Genomic DNA, 21,888 nt, shown 5'->3' with positions numbered 1-21,888 from the left:
CACTTCTCCCTTGCAGGGCTGATGTCTGTCCCTGGCCAGCCCGGTGGAATGTTTGAGCTATTGATTCTGGGGAGCAAGCAGGCTACCCAGTAAAATAGCAGAATCTATTCCTTACCCTACACTGAATTTTTCATAGATTCATAGATTGTGAGGCCATTAGATCTCCTAATCAGGCCGCTATTTCACAGGCCATGAATTTCACACATTTACCCCCATATTAAGCCCAATAGCTTGTTTCACTAAAACACACCTTCCAGAAAGACAACCAGGTGTGATGTGAGGCCATCAGGAAACAGAGAATTCACCTCTTCCCTCAGTAATTTGTTCCAGTGATTAATCACCTTCACTGTTAAAAATGTATGCCTTACTTCTAATTTGAATTTCTCTGGCTTCAGCTGGCAGCCTTTGGTTCTTGTTGTGCCTTTTAGCTAGAATGAAGAGCACTTTGGTACTCATTATCTTCTCTCCATGAAGCTATCTATAGACCATAATCAAGTCACCTCTCAATCTTCTTCTATAGCTAGATCTTGAGATCTACTTGCCTCGAGACATGTGGTTCAGGGGTTTCAGTGTGGACAATAGGGAGCTGGGGCAGACCTAGACATGCGTAGCGGCTGTAGTGCAAACTTACCCTAAGTGGCAGAAAGCCTTATATCCAATTTTCCATATAGGGCACATGACTAGTAGCAGATATGTGACCTACACCTACAGCTCTAAGTTTTGAAAGACTGTAAGATATGGACTAGGACATGTGTGTGCAGCCCAGGGCCACTGCCCTGTTAAACTAGGATTAAAGGAAGTGACACAACGAACACACGTAGTGAAGTTTAGTTGCACCAGCCAAATAAATCATGCTCCTGGAAGCTGCCAGCTCCTCTGGCAAAAATGCTGGAATTTCTGAATTTCATAAGAAAGGTGGAGGAATTAGTGAAGTATTCCAGGTGCTGCACCAAGTATCCCAAAGAGTGAAAGGCAGCCCCCAAGTCCACAGGTTGGCAAGGCAATGGAGAACACCCCTGCTCCTTTTGCATCACAGGCTTCTTACAGACTTGGATTCAACTATCTGAAGGACCTTCTTTCTGCTTCTTATCCTTCCCAGCATCTGCAATCCTGCTCAAGCCAGCTCTTGATGGTACGGCCAGCTTGCTTTAAGTCAATGGGTAAACTGTGACGGGTTGGATCACAGAAACCCCCTTGGGAGCTGCCACCCGATGTGCCAAGACTACCCCTGCTTCTGTTTTCCCTGCCAGCTCAGGACTCCAGCACCCCGTCTTGCTGAATTAGACACTCCAGTCCACTTCAACACAGACCCAGGGTCTGAATCACTTGTCCCAAAACTGCAAGTTTACCCAAAAGCAGCTCACAGGAGTGTGCTTGTCTTTAGCACTCAGATGCCCAACTCCCAATGGGGTCTAAACCCAGATAAATCCGTTTTACCCTGCATAAAGTTTATGCAGGGCAAACTCATAAATTGTTCGCCCTCTATAACACTGATAGAGAGATATGCACAGCTGTTTGCTCCCCCAGGTATTAATACATACTCTGAGTAAATTACTAAATAAAAAGTGATTTTATTAAATACAGACAGTAGGATTTAAGTGGTTCCAAGTAGTAACAGACAGAACAAAGTAAGTCACAAGCAAAATAAAATAAAATGCGCAAATCTATGCCTAATCAAACTAAATACAGATAATCTCACCCTCAGAGATGCTTCAGTAAGTTTTTCTCAGACTGGACACCTTCCAGGCCTGGGCACAATTCTTTCCCCTGGTACAGCTTTTGTTCCAGCTTAGGTGTTAGCTAGGGGCTTCTCCATGATGGCTCCTCTCTCCCCTCTGTTCTCTTCCACCCCTTTATATATCTTTTGCATAAGGCGGGAATCCTTTGTCCCTCTGGGTTTCCACCCCCCCTCACTGGAAAAGCACCAGGTTAAAGATGGATTCCAGTTCAGGTGACACGATCACATGTCACTGCAAGACTTCATTACTCACTTGCCAGCACACACATATACAGGAAGACTCAAAGGTAAATACAGCCATCTGCAGACAATGGGAGTCATCAAGATTCCAAACCGTCCTTAATGGCCTACACTCTACATAATTACAATAGGCCCTCAGAGTTATGTTTTATATTTCTAGTTTTAGATACAAGAGTGGTACATTTATACAAATCAGATGATCATACTCAGTAGATTATGCACTTTGTAATGATACCTTACAAGAGACCTTTTGCACGAAACTATCCCAGTTACATTATATTCACTTATATTTTTATAAAACCATATAGACTGCACAACGTCACACACCCCTGCTCCTTTTGCATCACAGGCTTCTTACAGACTTGGATTCAACTATCTGAAGGACCTTCTTTCTGCTTCTTATCCTTCCCAGCATCTGCAATCCTGCTCAAGCCAGCTCTTGATGGTACGGCCAGCTTGCTTTAAGTCAATGGGTAACTGGGTATTTGCATATTAGCCATTAATCTGTTTTAATAAAAATATCGAAGGCTATTCCATAGGTTCTATAGTACTAAGGAATTGCCAGCATTGTAGCTATATTTTAACTGATTTTATTTTTATCCCACCTTGTTTTCTAAACTGTTCAATAGGGCCCCCAAGCACTTTAGCGTATGAGGACTTTTTTTAACAACATTCTTGGAAAGACTTGTATTCAAAATAAATAGAACAAAAGTAATGTAATTTTTTCATAATTCATTTTTTCAGTTATAGTACTTTGTATATTGCTAGTCATGATAATTACCGTGTCTAGATACTATAGATAATAAACTTTTTAAGTACTCATAAAAGTATAGCAAATACTTCTGCAGAATTGCACTTTGTGTACACATATATGTCTGCATGGAAACTGTATTATAATCTTATTGGGGTCTGAGCCATGTCTGTTTACATAAGTAAAGCAGTGAGTACACTGTTGGTATTCAGTAAATAAGAGCAGTATGCTACTATCAGCAATTTTTAAACTTCCACACAGAACAGAACCAAAACAGAAGAGCAACATGTTGAACTCAGGAAAAAAGGTTTTTTAATAAATAAAATATAATCAGAAATGTGGTTTTGGGAAGATGAAAAAAATGTATCAAACAGTTTTAATTAAAGACTACAAATTATTGAACAAACCATCCAATAAAACTTTCAGGAAACAAAACAATTACAGTATTCCCCAAATCCATGTTTGCTTTATAAATATATATACATATATGCAAAGAAATATAAGGGGGAAAATCACTTTTCATTAAAGAAAGGAATAGCTCAGTCTCTGTGTACTCAAAGCATATATAATTGGTTTAGCTCCTGAAGACCTAATTAACCATTTCATTCTGGTAAATTATCTCCTGTGAGAAAGAGAAACACTACATGAGTCTTTGGAGATGATTTCAACTTTAAAGGAAAATTGTTTGTTTCTTATTAAAAACTCTTCTCTTTATATATAATCTTATTAGAGAAGTGATTCAAATAATTTTAAGCTTATGATTAAGGCTATGTTTTAGTCATGGTATTTTTAGTAAAAGTCATAGACAGGTCATGGGAAGTAAACAAAAATTTATTGCCTGTGACCTGTCCATTACTTGTACTATATACCCTAGACTAAATATTGGGGGGGTGCAGCCCGGGAATGCTGGAGGTGCTGCAGGGGGCAGCCTGGGGGGCACCGTTGGTGCTGGGGTGGGGGGTAGGAGGCGGTGCACAGCCTGGGACCCACACTGATGCTGGTGGGCAGGTAGCGGCGTGCAACCCAGGACCCCCATTGGTGGTGGGGGGGATTGGCTGGGCTGGCAGGCTCCCTACCTGGCTCTGCGCCTCCCCGGAAGTGGCAACATCCCCCCCACCTCAGCTCCTAGGCAGAAGCGTGGCCAGGCAGCTCTGTGCGCTGCCTGTCCCGAGTGCCGGCTCTGTAGCTCCCTTTGGCCAGGAACCGCAGCCAATGGGAGCGGGGGTGGTGTCTGCAGGCAGAGGCAGCGCACAGAGCTGCCTGGCCACACCTCCATCTAGGAGCTGAGGGATGTCACCGCTTCTGGGGAGCCCCCAAGGAAAGTGCCACCCAGAGCCCTCATTCCCTCCTCCACGGTGCAGCTGCAGAAGTCATGGAGGTCCCACAAAGTCACAGAATCTGTGACTTCCGTGACCTCCATGACAAACTCGCAGCCTTATGTATGATGATGTTCATGTGCCACAAATAAACATATTGCTAAACTGTTATCACTTTAATTTTCATTAAAGTTAAGCTTCCTAATTTTATAAAATGGTGGAACTGCAGTTCAGTTTCTTAGAATGAGGGGAATGTGTAAAGCTCCCTATTCAAGACAGCAATACTTGCTTTTTTAATGTATCTGGCATTTCCCTTCCTTCCTAGTAGTCATCTTTTTAATAAACATAAAGTGTGGTGAAATAGCAGTTCCTACCTAAGATAATTTGCTTGTTATACTGGATACTTCTTAAGACCCTCAAAAACTAGAAGTAACCTTGATGTCAAGATTAAGAAAAGTAACTCAAAGGTATTAAATCGTATATACAAAAAAGCTTAGCAAATGTGAGTCCTGCTAAATGTATATAATGTACAGAGAGTTAACATTTTTGTGAAAAGCCAGTATTTGTAAATGCACTGAAGTGCACAGCCTTCTCAAACCAATTGCAAAGAAAATCCTTTACGTACTTTTGATAGGTAACATTAAAATCTGACCCTTCCAAAAAGAAGGGATGCGGGGAGGGCAGGGGGGAAGAGTATATATTGAGTAAAGCTCTATTGCGAGTTATTTATTTTTATTATTGCCTTTGTTTCTCTCCCAAGTCAGTGGCTGAAGCACCCTTCTTAAACAAACAGGTATCATTTGACATTGTAAGTTTATGTACAACATGTGTTTTGGACTTAGCTCAACAAGTGACTATCAACTATCTAGTGATAATGTTTGCTCGCAGGTGATTTACCATTTTTTTTTTATTTGAGAACCTTAATATGCCAGTTTGTTCTGATTGTATGATTATGTATTTTGTGTTTTTCTGAGGCAGATCACAGATGATATGGATCAGTACAAGCAAGCAAGAAGTTAACATAATAAATCTGTGTGTCCTGTAGTCATTATTTTATGTTACTTGAAATCCTACTGTTGCTGGCAAAGGACTTGGCTTAAAGGTGATAATTTACTGGAGATGGTCACTTCTTCTACTGCATGGTTAGAAATCAGTCTTATATTCTAATAATGGGGATGTGATAGTGATGGTCATCCTCAGTCAGAAGAGAGACTTCCTGCCAGTCCCTGTGATACTCCTCTGGATAGTTTACTTGAAACTCTTCAGTGTTAAACTTATGCAGTCTGTAGACTCTTATCTTTACTTCAAGTAAATATCCAAGAAGAAACATTTCAACCTAAGGGGGAAAAAAAGATGTAAACATTTGTTTATAGATTTATAAGAAGGAAACTGGGGGAAAAAACATCCTACACTTTAATCATGCTCTGATGTTTAGTGTAAGTCATTTAACTTGTTTACTTGTGTAAGAAGAAGAGTGGACTAGGAATTACAACCACAGGAATTTCCCACAGCCACAGCTGATAAGTACCCAAAGGAGATCTTTCTCAGAAGGGCAAATATACTTTCTAAAGTGGCCTTTCTGGAAAGCTTCTATTAAAAAAACAAAAACAAAAAAACAGGTGCAAAAGGTGAAATAGGTCAAACATGCAGGGTATTGTCATCTAAAAATCATGTTATTTTACATATTTTACAGTGATATCACTGTTTTTCGTAATTTGTATAAATAATTCCCCAAGACATTTTATTTTGGAGAAACTTAAAAGTTTCCCCCCCATTTTTAACTGCTTTTTCTTCTACGAAAAAATTGATTTTTTCCTTCCAAACAAAATAATTCTATCGTGGATGATGTATTAAATAGAGCTGAGCAAATAGCTGATTTTTTGAATCAGTGACTGAACTGAAAAAAAAAATCAGCATCAAAACAAAACTAAGGGTTTTTTTTTTGTTTTTTTCTCACCAAAAAGAAAAAGAAAAATTCTTTTGGGTCAAACAAACTGTTTAGAAAATGTTTATTAGAAATGACATTTTGTTCAGAAAACATCAAGACAGTTCATTTTTAAAAGGTCAAAACAAAATGATTTGATATTTCCAAACTGTGTCTTCCAGTTTCTGTCTGGCTGAAACTATTTGCAAATTCAGGTAGAATTTGGCGAACAGCTTAGGTGTGCTAAAAACAATGCATTTTTCACCCAGCCCTAGTATTAAAGTATACTAGGAACATCAAATCAATGAATAAGAATTCAAAAGTATTCCCAAACCCTAATCCTTCAGAAAACACAGACTGATAGAACTCATTTTTTATTCACACCATTACCTGCTCCAGACCACCCGTGTCCCCTATGGAATTCAGATGATTCATCATGAAACTCAAAGGGTCAGATGACGTATCACGAGCAAAAAGGAGGCTAAAAAGGACGGGTACACGTTTCTGCTCATTCTTCATCTGTTCATAGGCTTCCACAACTTGGTAAAGCATGATGAATTTTATAGCCTCATACAGCTTATATTCCTTGCTTTCATCAGAGAAAAGGATATTGCACATGTTTCCTCTTTCGTCGTGGTCTTTAACACCACTTATTTCAGTCCACTACAAAGCATACACAAGAAATTCAAATCAGCTGCTTAACTCATCACTAATAAATGTTTTTGTGTTTTTTTTTTATTGAAAATATTTTTTGACAAGGATTAAAAAAAGAATAATCACTGGGTATCAATAACCATTATCATAACTAAAGTAAAAATAAATGGAAGAACTGAATGGCTTTTAGAGATTGGCAATGGAACTCAAAGTCTTTCATGTCATCATTTTGAATCCACCAGAGGTTGTTAGTTACAAAAAATAAAGGGACAATACCAGAACTATTAGTTTTGAGGCTCGATCCCCCACTGAGTCTATGAAACTGATTTGATCAGGAGGGTCAAAAGACCAAAACTGATTAATAAAGAACTCTGTCAGCATTTAAAAGGATACTCTCTTTGGAATGTAGAGTGAAACCAGACTGAAAAAACATTCACAGAGACCAGTGGCCATGCCTGAAAACAGATGTGCCTAAATTGCCATTATGGAATTGTAGCAAGTTGGGTAAGACAGTGTTTGTTGTTTTAAACTCTTCCCCGCTCCAAAGCTTAATTCTAGTTGTATACTTTGCTTTTAAAAGGCTGTTGGTCACTGTATCATTGATCACAGGTTCCCAAAGGGAAGAAACACAGGTGTCTGAGACCCAGTTGGAACTGCAGGGATAAAAGGGAGGAGGTGTTGCCTTGTATATCAAAGATGTACACACTTGGACTGAGGTTGAGACGGAGATAAGAGACAGACTTGTGGAAAGTCTCTGGGTTAGGATAAAAGCGGTAAAAAGCAAGCTTGATGTCATGATGGAGGTCTACTGTAGGCCAACATCTGTTGGGAAAATAACACAACAGAGAACAAATTACCCAACAAATTCTTGGAATGCACTGGAGACAATTTTTTTATTTCGGAAGATGGATAAAGCTACTAGAGAAGAGGCTGTTTTAGATTTGATTCAGACAAATACAAAGGAACCAGTTGAGAATTTGAAAGTGGAAGGCAACTTGGGTGAAAATGATCATGAAATGATAGAGTTCATGATTCTAAGGAATATTAGGAGGGAAAACAGCACAATAAAGACAATAGATTTCAAGAAGGCGGACTTTAGCAAACTCAGGCAATTGGTAGGTAAGATTCCATGGAAAGCAAGTCTAAGGGGAAAAACAGTTCAAAAGAGCTGGCAGTTTTTCAAAGATACCTTTTTAAGGGCATAAGAGCAAACTATCCCACTGCATAGGAAAGATAGGAAGTATGGGAAGAGACCACCCTGGCTTAACCAGGAAAACCTTCAATGATCTCTAACTCAAAAGAGAGTCCTACAAAAAGTGGTCAAATTACAAAGGACAACTATAAACAAACACCACAAGTATGTAGGGACAAAATTAGAAAGGCCAAGGGACAAAATGAGATAAAACTAGCTAGAGACATAAAGGGTAACAAAAAAACATTCTACAAATACATTAGAAGCAAGACGAAAACCAAGGACAGGATAAGCCCATTACTCAATGAGGAGGGAAAGACAATAACAGAAAATGTGGAAATGGCAGGAGTGTTGCTCCGCTTGGCGCTGATAAGGCCTCAGCTGGAGTATTGTGTCCAATTCTGGGTGCCTCATTTCAGGAAAGATGTGGACAAATTGGAGAAAGTCCAGAGGAGAACAACAAAAATGATTAAAGGTCTAGAAAACATGGCCTATGAGGAAAGATTGAAAAAATAGGGTTTCTTTAGTCTGGAGAAGAGAAGACTGAAGGGAGACATGATACCAGTTTTCAAGTACATAAAAGGTTGTTAGAAGGAAGGTGAAAAAATTATTCTCCTTAACCTCTGAGGACAGGACAAGAAGCAATGGGCTTAAATGGTAGCAAGGGAAGTTTAAGTTGGACATTAAGAAAAAATTCCTGTCAGGGTGGTTAAGCACTGGAACCAATTGCCCAGGGAGAATGTGGAATCTCCGTCATTGGAGGCTTTTAAGAACAGGTTAGACAAACACCTGTCAGGAATGGTCTAGTTATTAGGTAATCCTGCCTTGAGTGCAGGGAACTGGACTAGATGACCTACTGAGGTCCCTTCCAGTCCAACACTTCTATGATCCTATGATAAGTGCTTGGCATACATGAGGTAGTGTAATAAGAACCCAAAATCACAAGCTTCTACCCCAAGACAGAGAAAGGCAAAGAGACCAACAAGCCCTGACGTGGATGCTCTCAGAGATCTGAACAGGTGCAGAGGTGTAGTCATCCCTGTAACAAGTGACAACAGGGTCTCTAAAGATATAAGATAATTTGCTGGTAAACCAAGACAAAAAGATATACAGTAGAATTAAAAATTAACATGTAAAGGCCTAAATAGTGATGACCAACAGCTACAGGGACATACTTATGCCCATACTTAAATCCAGTACATACCACTAACATCTAACAGATTGCACAGGAGCAATGTTTTGAGCAGAAAGCAAATACTTCTGTGACAGTAAATGATTTCCCTTTTCAGTCTCATTCCTCCCTTCTAACGTTTTTTTCCATTTCCTAAATATTCACCTGTGTCTTTAATGTTTCAATACATTTACGTAATTTTCCAAATACGTTGGCGCCTGTGTATCTTTCTGGTCCAAAACTATATTGCTGAATCCAGTTGCAGCCTTGTGAATACAGAAGCTTTTCAGGGAGCTATAAAAATATAATAGGGGAGAGATCACTATTGTAACAACAAGCAGAATATACTATTGTAATTAATTTAGGTATAGAGAAGATATGTTTTAAATGATAAACCACATCCTGAATAAGACTAAAACCGAGCCAACAGTTAGAAAAAAGGAAAGGTTACTTACCTTACGATAACTGGAGATTCTATGAGATGTATTGATGTGTAGTGCACTTCAGGTGCTCATGAGCTCCATCTGCCTAGAACCAGAGAATTCTTTCTAGCGGTGTCTGCTTGGTCCATGTATGTGCCCACTCCCTCCTTATGCACCTCACCAAGGGTATAAAATGGGCTGCTGGACCACCCCCATCTCAGGTCCTTCTCCACCGCAAGGTTCCACAATGGGATTCGAGGCAGTGGGAATAGAGGGTGAGTGGTATACGACACATATGAGCATTTCAAAGAACTCCAGTTACTACAAGGTGAGTAATCTTTCCTTCTTCGAGTACTTGTCATTTTGTATGGTGCACCTCAGATGATTTACAACCAGAGTCCCTCCCAAGGAGGTGGATGCCCGCAGCCTTGCACCACTACAGAATGCAGGACTGGCCTAGCCTGGGAGGCATCCAAGTCAGATGCTTGCACCAGAGCATGGTGCCTCACAGAGATGTGTACCAAGCCCCAGGTCACTGCTCTGTAGATGTCAACGATCCTTGAGTGAGGCTATCCAAGCTGCCTGGGCTCTTGTCGAATGTGTTCTTATACTGCCCCCAAGAGGGATCGCATTCAGCTTGTAGCAGAGTACCGTGCAGCCTGAGATCCACTTTGACAGTCTCTGGAGGAAATGGCTTCTCCCATCATCCTCTCTGCAAATGAGACGAAGAGTCTAGGTAACTTCTAGAACTGCTGTGTCCTCTACAGGTAAAAAGCAAGAGCTCTATGTGCATCCCAGGAGTGCCACTTCGCCTCTTCCTTTGTGGCATGTGGCTTGGGGGAGAACATAGGTGACTGGATGCTTTGGTTGATGTGAAAGTCAAACCTCACGTGTAGTCTCATGGACACTTTGTCCTTGTGTTATACTGCATGGGGGATCTGCCATGAGTACCCCTAGTGCCCCTTCTTGTCTGACATTATAGTGACCAGAAACTCCACCTTCATGGAAAGGTGCTGCAGGGAGCACGAAGCCAGTGGCTCAAACGGTAACCCCCTCAGACTGAATAAGACCAAGCTTAAGTCCCAGGCTGCCGCAGGCTTCATCACTGGAGGGAAGTCCCTAACTAAAACCTGCAGGAACTGGGATGTAAACGGGTGTGAGAGAACAGTGTAGCTGCCCACTGTCAGGTGGAATCTCAGAGAGCTGAGGGACAGCCCGAGGATTTAGAAGCTAACAGGTAGTCCAACATGTCTGGCACCCCTGAATGCAAGGGGGAAATTCCTGGTTGATCATATTACATCAGAAACCTCTTCCATTTTATAGTGTAGCACCTCCCGGTAGAGTTTTCCTACAGTTACTCTGTAAGGTGTGCACGTCAGCCAAACAAACTCTCTTTAGGCTCAACATCCATCCAGATACCACACCCTCAGGGGCAGCATGGATGGGTTGGCGAGTCCTCCCATCATCCTGTGTCAAGAGGTCTCACACCACGGGGAGTGGAGAGGACCCCGAGCAAAAAAGTGCAACAGAGTATGGGGTACAAGAACTGACAAGGCCACCCCAATGCCATGAGAATGACTTGCACCTTGTCCTGCCTGATCTTTCTTAAGTACCCGTGGTCACAGAGGGATCGGGGGAAACACATACTTCAGAGCCTCCAAGCATCATATGAGGAAAATGTCACCCAGAGAGCCTGAGCTGCAACCCCTCTGTGGAGCAGAACTCCCTGCGCTTCTTGTTCAGATCTGACACAAACAAGTCTGTTATTAGGTGAACCCATTCTGGAAACACCACCTACAGAGTCAAGCCCTGAAACTCCCACTCATTCTCGCTGCACAAGCGTCTGCTAAAGGAGTCGGCCAGGGTGTTCTGAAACCCTGGCAGATGGACTGCTCAGGGCAATGTTCAGAGGTATGCACCCATTCCAGACATGGATGGTCTCCACGCAGAGATGCGAGGACCGCGCACCTCCCTGCTTGCTGATGTAACAGAGCACTGTTATGTTGTGTGACAGCACCTGGACCAACTGGCCCCAAATGCAAGGGAGGAAATGCTTGCAGGTCAGCCAAACCACCTTTCACCCTCCAGCACACTGATGTGGAAAATTCACCCCTGAGGGGACCACATCCATTGGTCCATCTGCCCCTCCATGTGACCTCCTCTGCCTGACAGAGAGGTGTCTGTGGTCATAGTCCTAGTCAATAGCAGGTAACAGAACAGGACATCCAGGCACACACCTTTCTCCTGTCTTCACACCGGCCAAAGCAGTCTACAACCCTTCAGGGAACGGAGACTAACAAGTTGAGACTGTGTGGACACCATCCATAGCCACGCCTGCAGGCACAAAGCGATTGTCTGGCAAATATGACACTGGATCCGGCCGTACCCCTATAGCCTGTGTCAGTTCCACAGTGAACTTGTCCAAGTTCACCCTGAGACCCAGTCTTTTGAACAGGCCCAGGAGTGTGACCAGACACCTGCGCCTCCTGGCAAGGTTGCCTCTTGAGGGGCCAATCATCCAAGTGGGGGTACACTACTGGCCCTACCAGGGAGAGCACTGCTACCACCACCAGCACCATGGTGAACACCCTCAGCGCCACTGAAAGTTCGAAAGGAAGTACCCAGTACTGGTAGGGCTGATGCACAGCGATAAACTTCACGAATCTCCTGTGTGGTGGGTGGATGTTTATGTGGAAATAGAGATTGAAAGCCATGAACCAATCTCCAAGATCTAGTGAGGGAATAATTGAAACCAGGGTGACCATCCTGAACTTCAGGCTGCAGATAAACTTGTGCAGCTCCCTGAGGCCGAAGGTAGGTCTCCATTCCCCTACGTCCCATCTTCTTGGGGACGAGGAAATAAATAGAAACTTTCCCTTTGCTGTCAGGGGCATTGGTTCTATTGCCCCTCATTGCAGGAGGGCCTCCACCTCCTGCTGAAGAACCCGCTTGTGAAAGTTGTCCATGAAAGAGGACGGAGAAGGGGGTTTGGGATTGGGGAGGGACAAAAACTGGATGGTATATCCCAAGATGACCTCTAGTACCCACCTGTCTGTCGTGTCTCTCTCCAGATTGGTAGGTACTGGGGCAGCCACACTTCAAAAGTTGAGGAAGAAACAGGGAAGGAGCCTAAATCCATTGGTCTGGTTGGTGCCTGGCTCTCAAGAGTCCCAACAAAATGCTGATTTGGGAGTCTGATGGACATGAAGGATGACTGCTCCTGGGCACTCCTCCTCTGCTTCATCTGGCACTTGCGGGGAAGTTCTTACTGCCACTGGGTGCTACAACACTGGCTTGGGTGGGCCTCTGCCTGAACTGTGACTTGGTGGACTTGCGCCTCATAACAGGTGTGTAAATGCCAACCAAACTGAGCATGGCTCAGGAGTCCTTTAGTGAATGGTGGGACTCATCCATCCTCATGCTAAACAGTTTGTTCCATTCGAATGGAAGGTCCATCATCATTAATTGCATGTCCTTTTGGATCCCTGATGAAGAGAGCCACAACTAATGTCTCACTGCCACTGCCATAGACATGGACCAAGGCACAGTGGATGCCACATTTAGGGCTGTCACGAGGGTGGATCTGGACACCAGCTTTCCCTCACTGATTAGGGCCTGAAACTGCTCCCTATTGTCCTGAGGTATCTTCTTGATGAATTTGATGAACCTATTGTAGATGTTGAAGTCATACTTGGCCATCAGCACCTGGCAGTTCAGAATCCAAAACTGTAGGGAAGGCGAAGAGTACTCTTCCCACCCCCACCCCCAAATTCTCTTAGCTGCCTTTTTGTGAGGCATAGAGCTGGCAGCTGTTGCCTACTGCACTACATTGCTACTGTCACCACCAGCAAGCTAGGGGCCAGGTGGGGAAAGAAAGGTATTTTGACCCCTTTGTGGGCATGAAATCTCCCTCCTCTGCCCACCTGGACACCACAGGAATGGTGGCTGGCATCTGCCAGAGTGTCTTAATTGGCTCGAGGATGGCTTTGTTAATTGGCAGCTCCACCCTGCTTGGGCCCAAGCTGTGCAGAATGTCCAGCAGCCTATGCAGAGCCCCTGGGACCTCTTCCAGGGAGATGTGCAGGGCCTCCACCCGCCTCTTAAGCAAGCCCTGGAAGACCTTAGGGTCAACCAGGCACTGTGGAGAAGCTGGTATCACTGCTTCCTCTGGAAATAATATGGATAAGCTCACCGGTGCACTCGCCTCCTGCCCAGACTGGTCCTCACCTTCTGAGGGTGTCTCTGTTCCAGGGAGCCTGTGGAGATTCTTCCTCCCACAGGAGAGATTTATCTCCCTGGGCTCCCAAGTCCCTCAGTGTGGGTACAAAATGCGATGGGTCTCTGGATCTTCCGGGCCCCACTACTGCCACTGTGGAGCCTCATACCCCATCGTAGCAGTCCCCAAGATGATGTGTACCAATACATATAGGGTGAATGTTCCCTGGGACGGGAGTACTGTGACACTCAGAGATTCCCGATGCCCTATCTGGTCTTAACCCTCACAAAAGTCACCTTGGGGAGTAGTTTGGGGACAGGCCTCCTGTTCCTGGTACCTCCAGAGTCAAAGGATTCTGAGTCTGAGTCCAATGAGGGATCTCTCAGTACCAGGAGGTGACGATGCCGTCTCTATTAGTCGACAGTACTGGCAAAAGTCTGGCTTGACCCCAGCTCAGTGATGGGGTACAGGCTGGTATCGATTGGCATGTTGGTATAACTGGGTGGTCTCTGGACAGCAACAGCAATCCCAGGTCTTCTCACCCAAGTCTATCGGAGCCGATGGGGGATTGGGGAGTGGCAGGAGAGGCCTGGAACCAGCCAAAGCTACACTCCTACCTTCCTCAGGCCGACATACAGGGGGTCAGAGTCTGGAGCTGCCCTCATGGACCTATCCCTGAGAAACATCATGAGGCAGATCTCCCTTGACTGCCTCATCCTCTGTGGAAATGACCTACAAGTTCTGCACTTGGTAGGGATAAGGCCTTCCCCCAGGTGGTCCAAAAAGAGTCATGACTGTCATTTACTGGGAAGTCCCCCTGGCAGTCCACAAAGCTCTTGAAGCCTTTGGCATATTCTCCCTGCACCAGAGTGAAGCAAGGGGACAAGGGAGGGGAGGGAAGAAGGGAGGATCACTGCCCTACACAAGGGGTGCCCAACAAGGGCACAAAATGTACTAAGCTAAACTATTTACAGGTAAAGGCCGAAAGGATGCAGTGACCTGAGGCTCCATCCCAGACTCCAAGCAGTGAGAAGTAAGTGAGAGGGCAGCGGTCTGGCAGCCCCTTCTTCTCCTCGGTGCAGAGCACATGAATGAACTGAACAGACACTGCTAGGAAGAATTCTCTGGTCCCAGGCTCACGGAGCACATATACAACCTGAAGTGCACTACAAAAAAAGAAAAGCACTCAAAAAGAAACCCCCAGTCATCTACCACTTTAGCTAATGGTAAAGCTCTGTCGACTCTCAGCTTCATAAGAACTTTTGTGGCCTTTTCAATAGATAACCAGCCAATAAAGAGCACAATGGGACCCTCATCCCAGACTGGGGTCTCTAAGCACCCTCAATGCAAATAGTAAGTAATAATTCCTGTCCAGTGGCAGGCATAAGGCTTAAAATGGGACCACATAGATTATTATTATGCCTTATTAGCATGAGAGAAATAGCCCTTATACCCATGCCCCCTCAGACATGATACTATACCCACCCATCTCCCTTCATTTATTCTTGTACTCTTAAGAATAAGGGAACACAATGGACTTGATACTTGCTTCCACTTTTGCATAGTGCTTAATCTGTCTTGCTCCCTCCTGTATGCTTTACTCATACTTGCAATGGAGTACAGCAATTTTAGAGAAGTTGTTGCTGGATCAAATCCTCCTTCTATAATATAAGGACATGTACATTTTATTTGCTTCAGCAACTGAAACATACCTTTAAAATGTCTCTCTCCTTCATCCATGATGGAAAATAAATGCCCTGGCTGAACACCTGAAACAGCACAGCTCTTAGTGCACAGTAGTTATCTCGTCTGACTTGTCGTATATATTTAATATGGTGTTTCCAAAATAGTTCTTCATAAGCCTAAAAAAAGGCCAAAACAGCAGAGAACAATGTGTATCTTAAATCCTAGAATGAACCAGTGAGACAAGTTCGCTTTGAGGCTAATTTCAATATGTCCTTAAGGGTCTATAAAAATTCTGTTTTTAGTGGAGTCATACTACTGATCTCAATGGAGTTACTGCTGATCAACACTAGTACAAGGGAAAGCAGAAGTCCTAAAGACATTTGATTTCATTGTAGATGTATACAGTTTCTACCAGTTTCAATATGTTTATACATGGTCTGGACATCGTACTTCTCCAATTTCCAAAATGATCTTTATGATCGTCTGTGTGTATAATTCAATGCATATTTAAGTAATTTTTTATCCTCTCTCTCTAACTTGAAACTGATGTTTACCAGGTTATATGTTGTGAACAGGAGACAGCAAACTGCTATGGCCAAAAAGGTTTGATGTGGGGAATTTTTATGGATTCACTGGTGCTGTCAGCCTAATACTAACAGTCCTAACCTTTGAGGAACATCTGCTTTGCAGGCACTCAGAGGTGCTAGGAATTTGTTATCAAGGTGACTGAGAAAAAGATCACGACTTTTCTGTGCAGAACTTTATATGACAATGCCAGTATTTCAAAAAGAAAATTTGGATCCAGATGTTAGGTTCATACCAGATTGTTTTCTCTTCTAAAATTGTGTATCTAGCAATATACAGCAGATGGAGCCCTTCCATCGCAAACATTATGCCACTGGATTACTAAATTGATTCTCTATCTGAAGATAGCTGGCACAAAATGCAAAATGGCACAAAATAACCCCAATATTTATTTCACCTTCTGTGATCTCTGGAAAGTGCTTTCTTGTGTCTCTTTAGCCATTACTGATACTATTTATTCATTCACTATTCATTTGCTGAAGATTTTATTAAAAATTGGAGCATACAACAGTAGCATAACTACTGACAAGCAGTTTGCAGTGGAGCAAACTAATTCAACACATTGTGTCTAGTCTATTTTAAAAAGACAGGGAACTGGGATATAATCACAACTCTTCACATCAGGGGCAATTACTAGGCTAAATCCCCATGACCCACTGTGATGGCCAAATATGGTTTCTAATTTCTAAAAGCATTTGTGCCCATAAAACATGTTTGGCATCTTCACTGTATTATTTAAACCTATAATTGACTATGCCAGCAAACTACAGGCCAGGATGAGACCACTGAAATTTCTGGTCTAATTCTTTGGTTGCCAGAAAAATAAAGGGACTATAAAGAATAACCGTTTTAAACCCCAAATGCCTATTTTATGTTCCAGCATTCTGGAAAGCACAGTTATGTATTTAAAACAAAGACTCCCTTCCCCTCCAAACTGAATCAGCAGCAGTCCTAAGAACTGGCAGCATGCCAGTATTGCCAGGATTTTAGTTGCTAGGTTGTTGCCCCCACCACCACCTCTTTTCTAAATAGTAGGATGAGAGTGTCATTGCTACATTTCCAAAAGCAATGCTATTAATAGTCACATTCCCAGGTATACTTGTGCAAAAGGTCAAACAGCACAAGTTTTCCCTCAGTATCACTTCATTAAATATTAAATGCAGTCTTGTTGAAATTATAGGAAGTGCCTAGCTCAAACCCACACATTTCCTGAAAAAAGTCAGAGTTAAGGCATGTGAAACAATTCGTTACAGTAAGTAAACTCCACACACAAACCTTTGCAGAGTGAGTTAAGGATAGGGTGAGAAGTCACAATGCTGTGGGTTTTGGTTTTAACTACACTAAAGGTCACATTATCTTGGTGTTTTGTGTTTAATAGCCTTTTTTCTTCCTACAAGATAACACTAGAAATAATCACTCGTCATTAAACTGATTCCAGTTCTTCAGACTAGTACATTTTCAAAGAGGTTTTAATATATGGATTACTAAAACAAATTGTAATAGCATTATGTCAATACTCTTGGGGTGTAATCCAGAGATTTGGCTGTGTAATAAAATGATTATCTGAAATTTATTGCAGGTAGATTGTGTACATGTTGTTGTAGGCTACAACAACTCTCCTGTTTTCACTTTTTACAATAAAATAAAACCAGGTTTAGGAGGAGTCATTGTGGGCCAACAGTAAAATATCATTGCCTCTCTTCCTTGATCAGTGGTTCAGTTTAAAGAAAGGACAAAAGAGAACTGGTGCCTCTTTCTTTTTGGTTTTGTAGCATCAGGCTGAGTTTGGTTTTGGGGGTAATTCAACATGTTGGCACTTGCTGCCAACATTGCTTGAGTCCCACTACAGTATTGCAGAAATTACTTCTCCCCACCATGTGCTGCTAGGACAGTTATGGTGAGCTTAGGTGCCTGAGTATATACTCGGTTGCATTTTGTTTTCATTTCATCGAAACGATCAATTCATCTTTTGTATTAACTTAGTTCAGTTTCTTTGCAGTTAGAAATTGGAAGGTCTGTAACTACTATTCCTCCTACAAAGGGGGTGTGTGCTAGTGAATCAGGTCCATTGCTTCAAGGACTAAAGACAAGTCTAGTCTGGCCAACCTGCGCTCAAGATCAGGACCCAAAGTTGGGGAAAACAAAAGTTGCTATATGCCACCTTTGTGTTCCCCCAGAGGTACTGGGGAATTAGGTTGGTCCCCAGTGCAAATTAGATCTGCTCAGGGCTACTTTAACTTCCACCAGCTGGCCTGAGGATACCAGAGTGCAGCTCTGCTCTGAGTATGCCTCCCAACACACCCCTACACCACAGGGTGGCCAGCTCTTCTAGCTCTATGGCAGCCATGAATTCCTCAATGGCAAGGGAATCTCCAGCTGCCCTGTTAGGCTAGCTCGTTGACTCGTTTTTGCTGGTAGAGCAGTGCAAAGAGGATGCATCAGTGCTGAGGATCTGGTCCACATTCTGAGTAATTCTTGCCTGTAAGGGTACATCTACACTGCAGCTGTAGGTGTAATGTCCAGCTCAGGTAGATGTACACATGCTCACTCAATCAAAGCTAGTGTGTGTACATCTACCCTAGCTGGAAATTATACCTCCTGCCTATATACAGAACTGTGTACCTAAGGAGAGCTTCCCGCCGCCCCTTTTTGAAATTAATTTGATCTCACACAGCTCATAACATCTGCTTACATCAAAATTGGATGGAATTTATTCTTTTTTTCAAACTCAATATTTTTTTCAAACTTTTTATATATAGATTCAACTTTAAAAACTCTTACCGCCTTCATCTGCTTGGCCTGCTTGGTTTCTCCTTTCCATTCTCTTGCACAATAACCAAGTAGATCAACTTCTGCCAGTACACTGAGGTTCTCTAAACCAAATTTAATTCACAGATTAGTTAAACATCTACTTTTTTGCATTTAAAAAGGAGGAAAGTTATAATGCAGATTGGTAACAAAAAAGTTTACTTTTGAATTTTCTCTGCAGATATCTACTCCACCTGAAATCCAAATGATAAAACAGCTGTCAAAAAGAGTTTGCAGAAAGTAAATATTTAATGAAAGAACAAAGATACAATTGAAATGAAAGGCATCGTAGTAAAAACATACCATTTCAACAGCTGTGCTAAGTATGCATAGAGCCTTCTACAATACCAGAGAGCAGCAAGGAGAAAAGACATGATTAATATTAGTTGTCTCTTTATTTTTTGCCACACCATATGTAAGGATTGGTTGACAGCTGTCATCCAGGACTGCACTTCATTCCTTCCTGAAACAAAAATTAAAAAGTGAACAATATCTCACTGTTTCACACTATCTGTATACAACCCTTCTACTAATGACTTTATGTTGCCAAGCATTCAAAATGAGTCAGTCCTCAAAAACCATGAGATTGGCTGAAAACCTATGCGATTTTTAGAAATGATAAAGTTGGGCGCTCATTTTAGTTATCCTCTGCTTTCTGAACCTTTTGGGTGCATTTGAGTCATGCTTTAAAGCTTTTCTCTGCAACAATGAGGGCTAGAAACGTACTTTTTTAATGAAAGCTGAGATTCTCATCTAATCACATGATTCCGGGAGATGGTGTTTTAAGAAAAACAGCAAATATTGCGAGACTCACAATCAAACTGTGAGAGTTGGCAACACTGGAGACCAGCAATAGGGAAACCAAGATGTTTTGAAAACTGATTGCTGGTGTTTGGGCATGTGCACACATCACCATGTCCTGTTCTGAGGCCTGGCCCTTTAAGACCAAGGGAGTTGTACTCTCCAGATGGAGCACAAGTTGGAGAATGATCAATTTAGCATCATGTGACTGGAAACCACATAAAGGAATACTCCTGGCTCAATATGGGGAAGATAAAGATTAATTTACGACCCTGAAGAAAGTTCCACCGTGACGATCTAGCAGGAGATCTAGGGATTAGCCACAGGAAAGGCATGAACCCTTATTTTCCAGCTAGGAGAAAGCAGGACAGCTCTAATACTCTGTATTATTTTGAGGGTTTTTTTTTTTAAATCTTTTGTTAATAAAACCCACCCTGAAGAATAGGACATGAACTGAGTGGCTGTAGAGTGCTTTACTCTACCTTCCTTGACTGGTGAATTTGCTACTGGCTTAGGCTTAGTACATTCCTATAATTTATGATTAACTATTGCTCTACCAATAACTGCTTCAAGTATTAACATATTTGCACCATAGGATCAACATATCTGTAATAATGAACATTAACCAACCAACCAAAAAAAAAAAAAAAAAAAAAGCAACAGGACATACCTTCCTTGCATTTTCATTTAATACAATATTTTAAGCATCATCGGACTTTAAAAAAGGCTTCCCTTAATCATGAGGAATGGCCATTCACTGTTGAGTTCCTGAGCTGATTGCTTTCTTTCTATAGGCACCACGTGTTGGTCAGTGCCTTGCCTCTGCAATATGAATTGTGGGCCAGATCTTCAAACAATGTAAATCAGTGTAGCTTCCTTGACTTCAGTGGACCTATGCTAATTTACACCAGCTGAGGTTCAGTCCCTCTGCCTTTAATTGTGAGTTTACTTAATCTTTTGGGACTGATTTTTCCAAAATGTGTATGAAGTTCAAATTCATTTTGCCTATTCACATACAGCTACCGTGAGTGCATGAATCATTCAGATGTATGCCCATGTAATCCTGGTAATTACATGCACAATTGTGCACAAGTTCTTAGGTGAGCTATTGCACATATAAAGAATATTGATGCTATCATTCAAAAGCTTTGCTACAGGATATAACTTTTAGGCTGTGTGGAAACAAGGATCATGTCTAGAATCACGCACTGAAATGTTTTCTTCCAATAGTTATGAAGAAAAAGAAGCTAATGAGTTTTAAGGGGTTTGTTGACTGATTTAAAGTACTTCTCCTTCTGACAATCCCACTTGGGCTGAGTACGCTAGCACCCCAAACTCAGACAGCAGGGGAATGAGAGAGGGGAATCAGCCCTGTTACATCAGCAGACCAATAGAAGCCACTACTCAATTAGGTGAGCAACCTTGATTTGTATTAACTTAATTGTACTAGATCAAGGAAATTTGCCAATGAACTTTTCATCTCACTTCAATGATTTAGCACATTCAGGGTACATGCAGCAACACACTTTGGCCTTGTGAATGTGCTTAATACATGAAGACAGACAAATATCCAATTACCTTTTATTCACAGTGCTATAGTAAACACCTGCTCACCTGACATGAAAGGGAGTTACTCCTGGAAGTGCTGCTTTTGAAGGGATAAAGAACAATTTTATAATATGCACTCCTACAGTAGATCCAAAATTCAGTATAACATTTTAAAACACATTGTCTTCCAAGAGCTGCGGCAAACATTTATCACTGGCTACAACTATAACAAAACATTAGCTCTTTCGGTAAGGTCCAGAGATTTTGATAGTTGGGGAATATCCTATGACATCTCTATTCATAGCATATGCACTGATTATCTATGGAAACAAATGGGGATACTTTTAATAAACAATTTCAAAGCAGCTAAATTATGACTAATTGTATGAGGTTTACACATTGTTTGAGGGGGAAAATCCTGGGAGGTTAATAGAGTTACAGTGATTTATTTTATCCCTCCTCCATTTCTGTGGTGAAGGCATGATTTAAGAAAAATCAGCAAGTTTATAATATAAGCTTCTGTTAACTATACTAGCCCCTTGTAACAGTTTACAACTCTTGTTCATTACCTGGCACATTCGGTTGTCTAAGTTTTCCCACCACTGTACAAAGCAAACCCAATGCTGATCCAGCTTAAAATATCCACAGCAAATTAATCAAACATATTGGAACAAAAACTAGTGAAGATGCAAAGGAAAAAAACAACTTAAGTCTTTTTTTGCATTATTTATGGTGGATATATATATATATATATATATATCTATCACACACACACAGTACCCTCATTTGATTTTGATTGGGCAGAATGGGACTATTAAAAGGACTGAACTGATATT

General features: G+C 42.0%; 1 protein-coding gene across 2 annotated transcripts; it reads right to left on the bottom strand.

Moving 5' to 3' along the window:
- Window positions 1-4,105: 4,105 nt before the first annotated feature.
- Window positions 4,106-19,723, bottom strand: OTULINL (OTU deubiquitinase with linear linkage specificity like). Of its 2 annotated transcripts, XM_029913309.1 has the most exons (7): window positions 19,007-19,723; window positions 18,866-18,897; window positions 18,677-18,768; window positions 15,337-15,486; window positions 9,152-9,280; window positions 6,360-6,632; window positions 4,106-5,381 (listed from the first exon to the last, which is right to left on the bottom strand). In XM_029913309.1, the coding sequence occupies exons 1-7, from the start codon at window positions 19,141-19,143 to the stop codon at window positions 5,202-5,204; spliced, it is 993 nt and encodes a 330-aa protein (XP_029769169.1). In that variant the 5' UTR covers window positions 19,144-19,723; the 3' UTR covers window positions 4,106-5,201. The 2 variants fall into 2 exon arrangements, with proteins under 2 accessions (XP_029769169.1, XP_029769170.1); XM_029913310.1 differs by lacking the exon at window positions 15,337-15,486.
- Window positions 19,724-21,888: the final 2,165 nt, after the last annotated feature.

Source organism: Terrapene carolina, unplaced genomic scaffold, assembly GCF_002925995.2.
Source record: "Terrapene carolina triunguis isolate 2854851 unplaced genomic scaffold, T_m_triunguis-2.0 Scaffold580, whole genome shotgun sequence".
NCBI classification, from domain to species: Eukaryota; Metazoa; Chordata; order Testudines; family Emydidae; genus Terrapene; species Terrapene triunguis.
Note: the sequence above shows the minus strand (reverse complement) of the source record. Positions and strands in the feature narration are given on the sequence as shown.

Coding starts and splice junctions, on each gene's coding strand:
- OTULINL (XM_029913309.1), bottom strand. CDS start 19,143: ATGACAGCTGTCAACCAATCCTTACATATGGTGTGGCAAAAAATAAAG. Junction 9,281..15,336: donor AGGAGAGAGACATTTTAAAG/GTATGTTTCAGT, acceptor ATATTTTTATAG/CTCCCTGAAAAGCTTCTGTA. Junction 6,633..9,151: donor TTGAAACATTAAAGACACAG/GTGAATATTTAG, acceptor TATGCTTTGTAG/TGGACTGAAATAAGTGGTGT.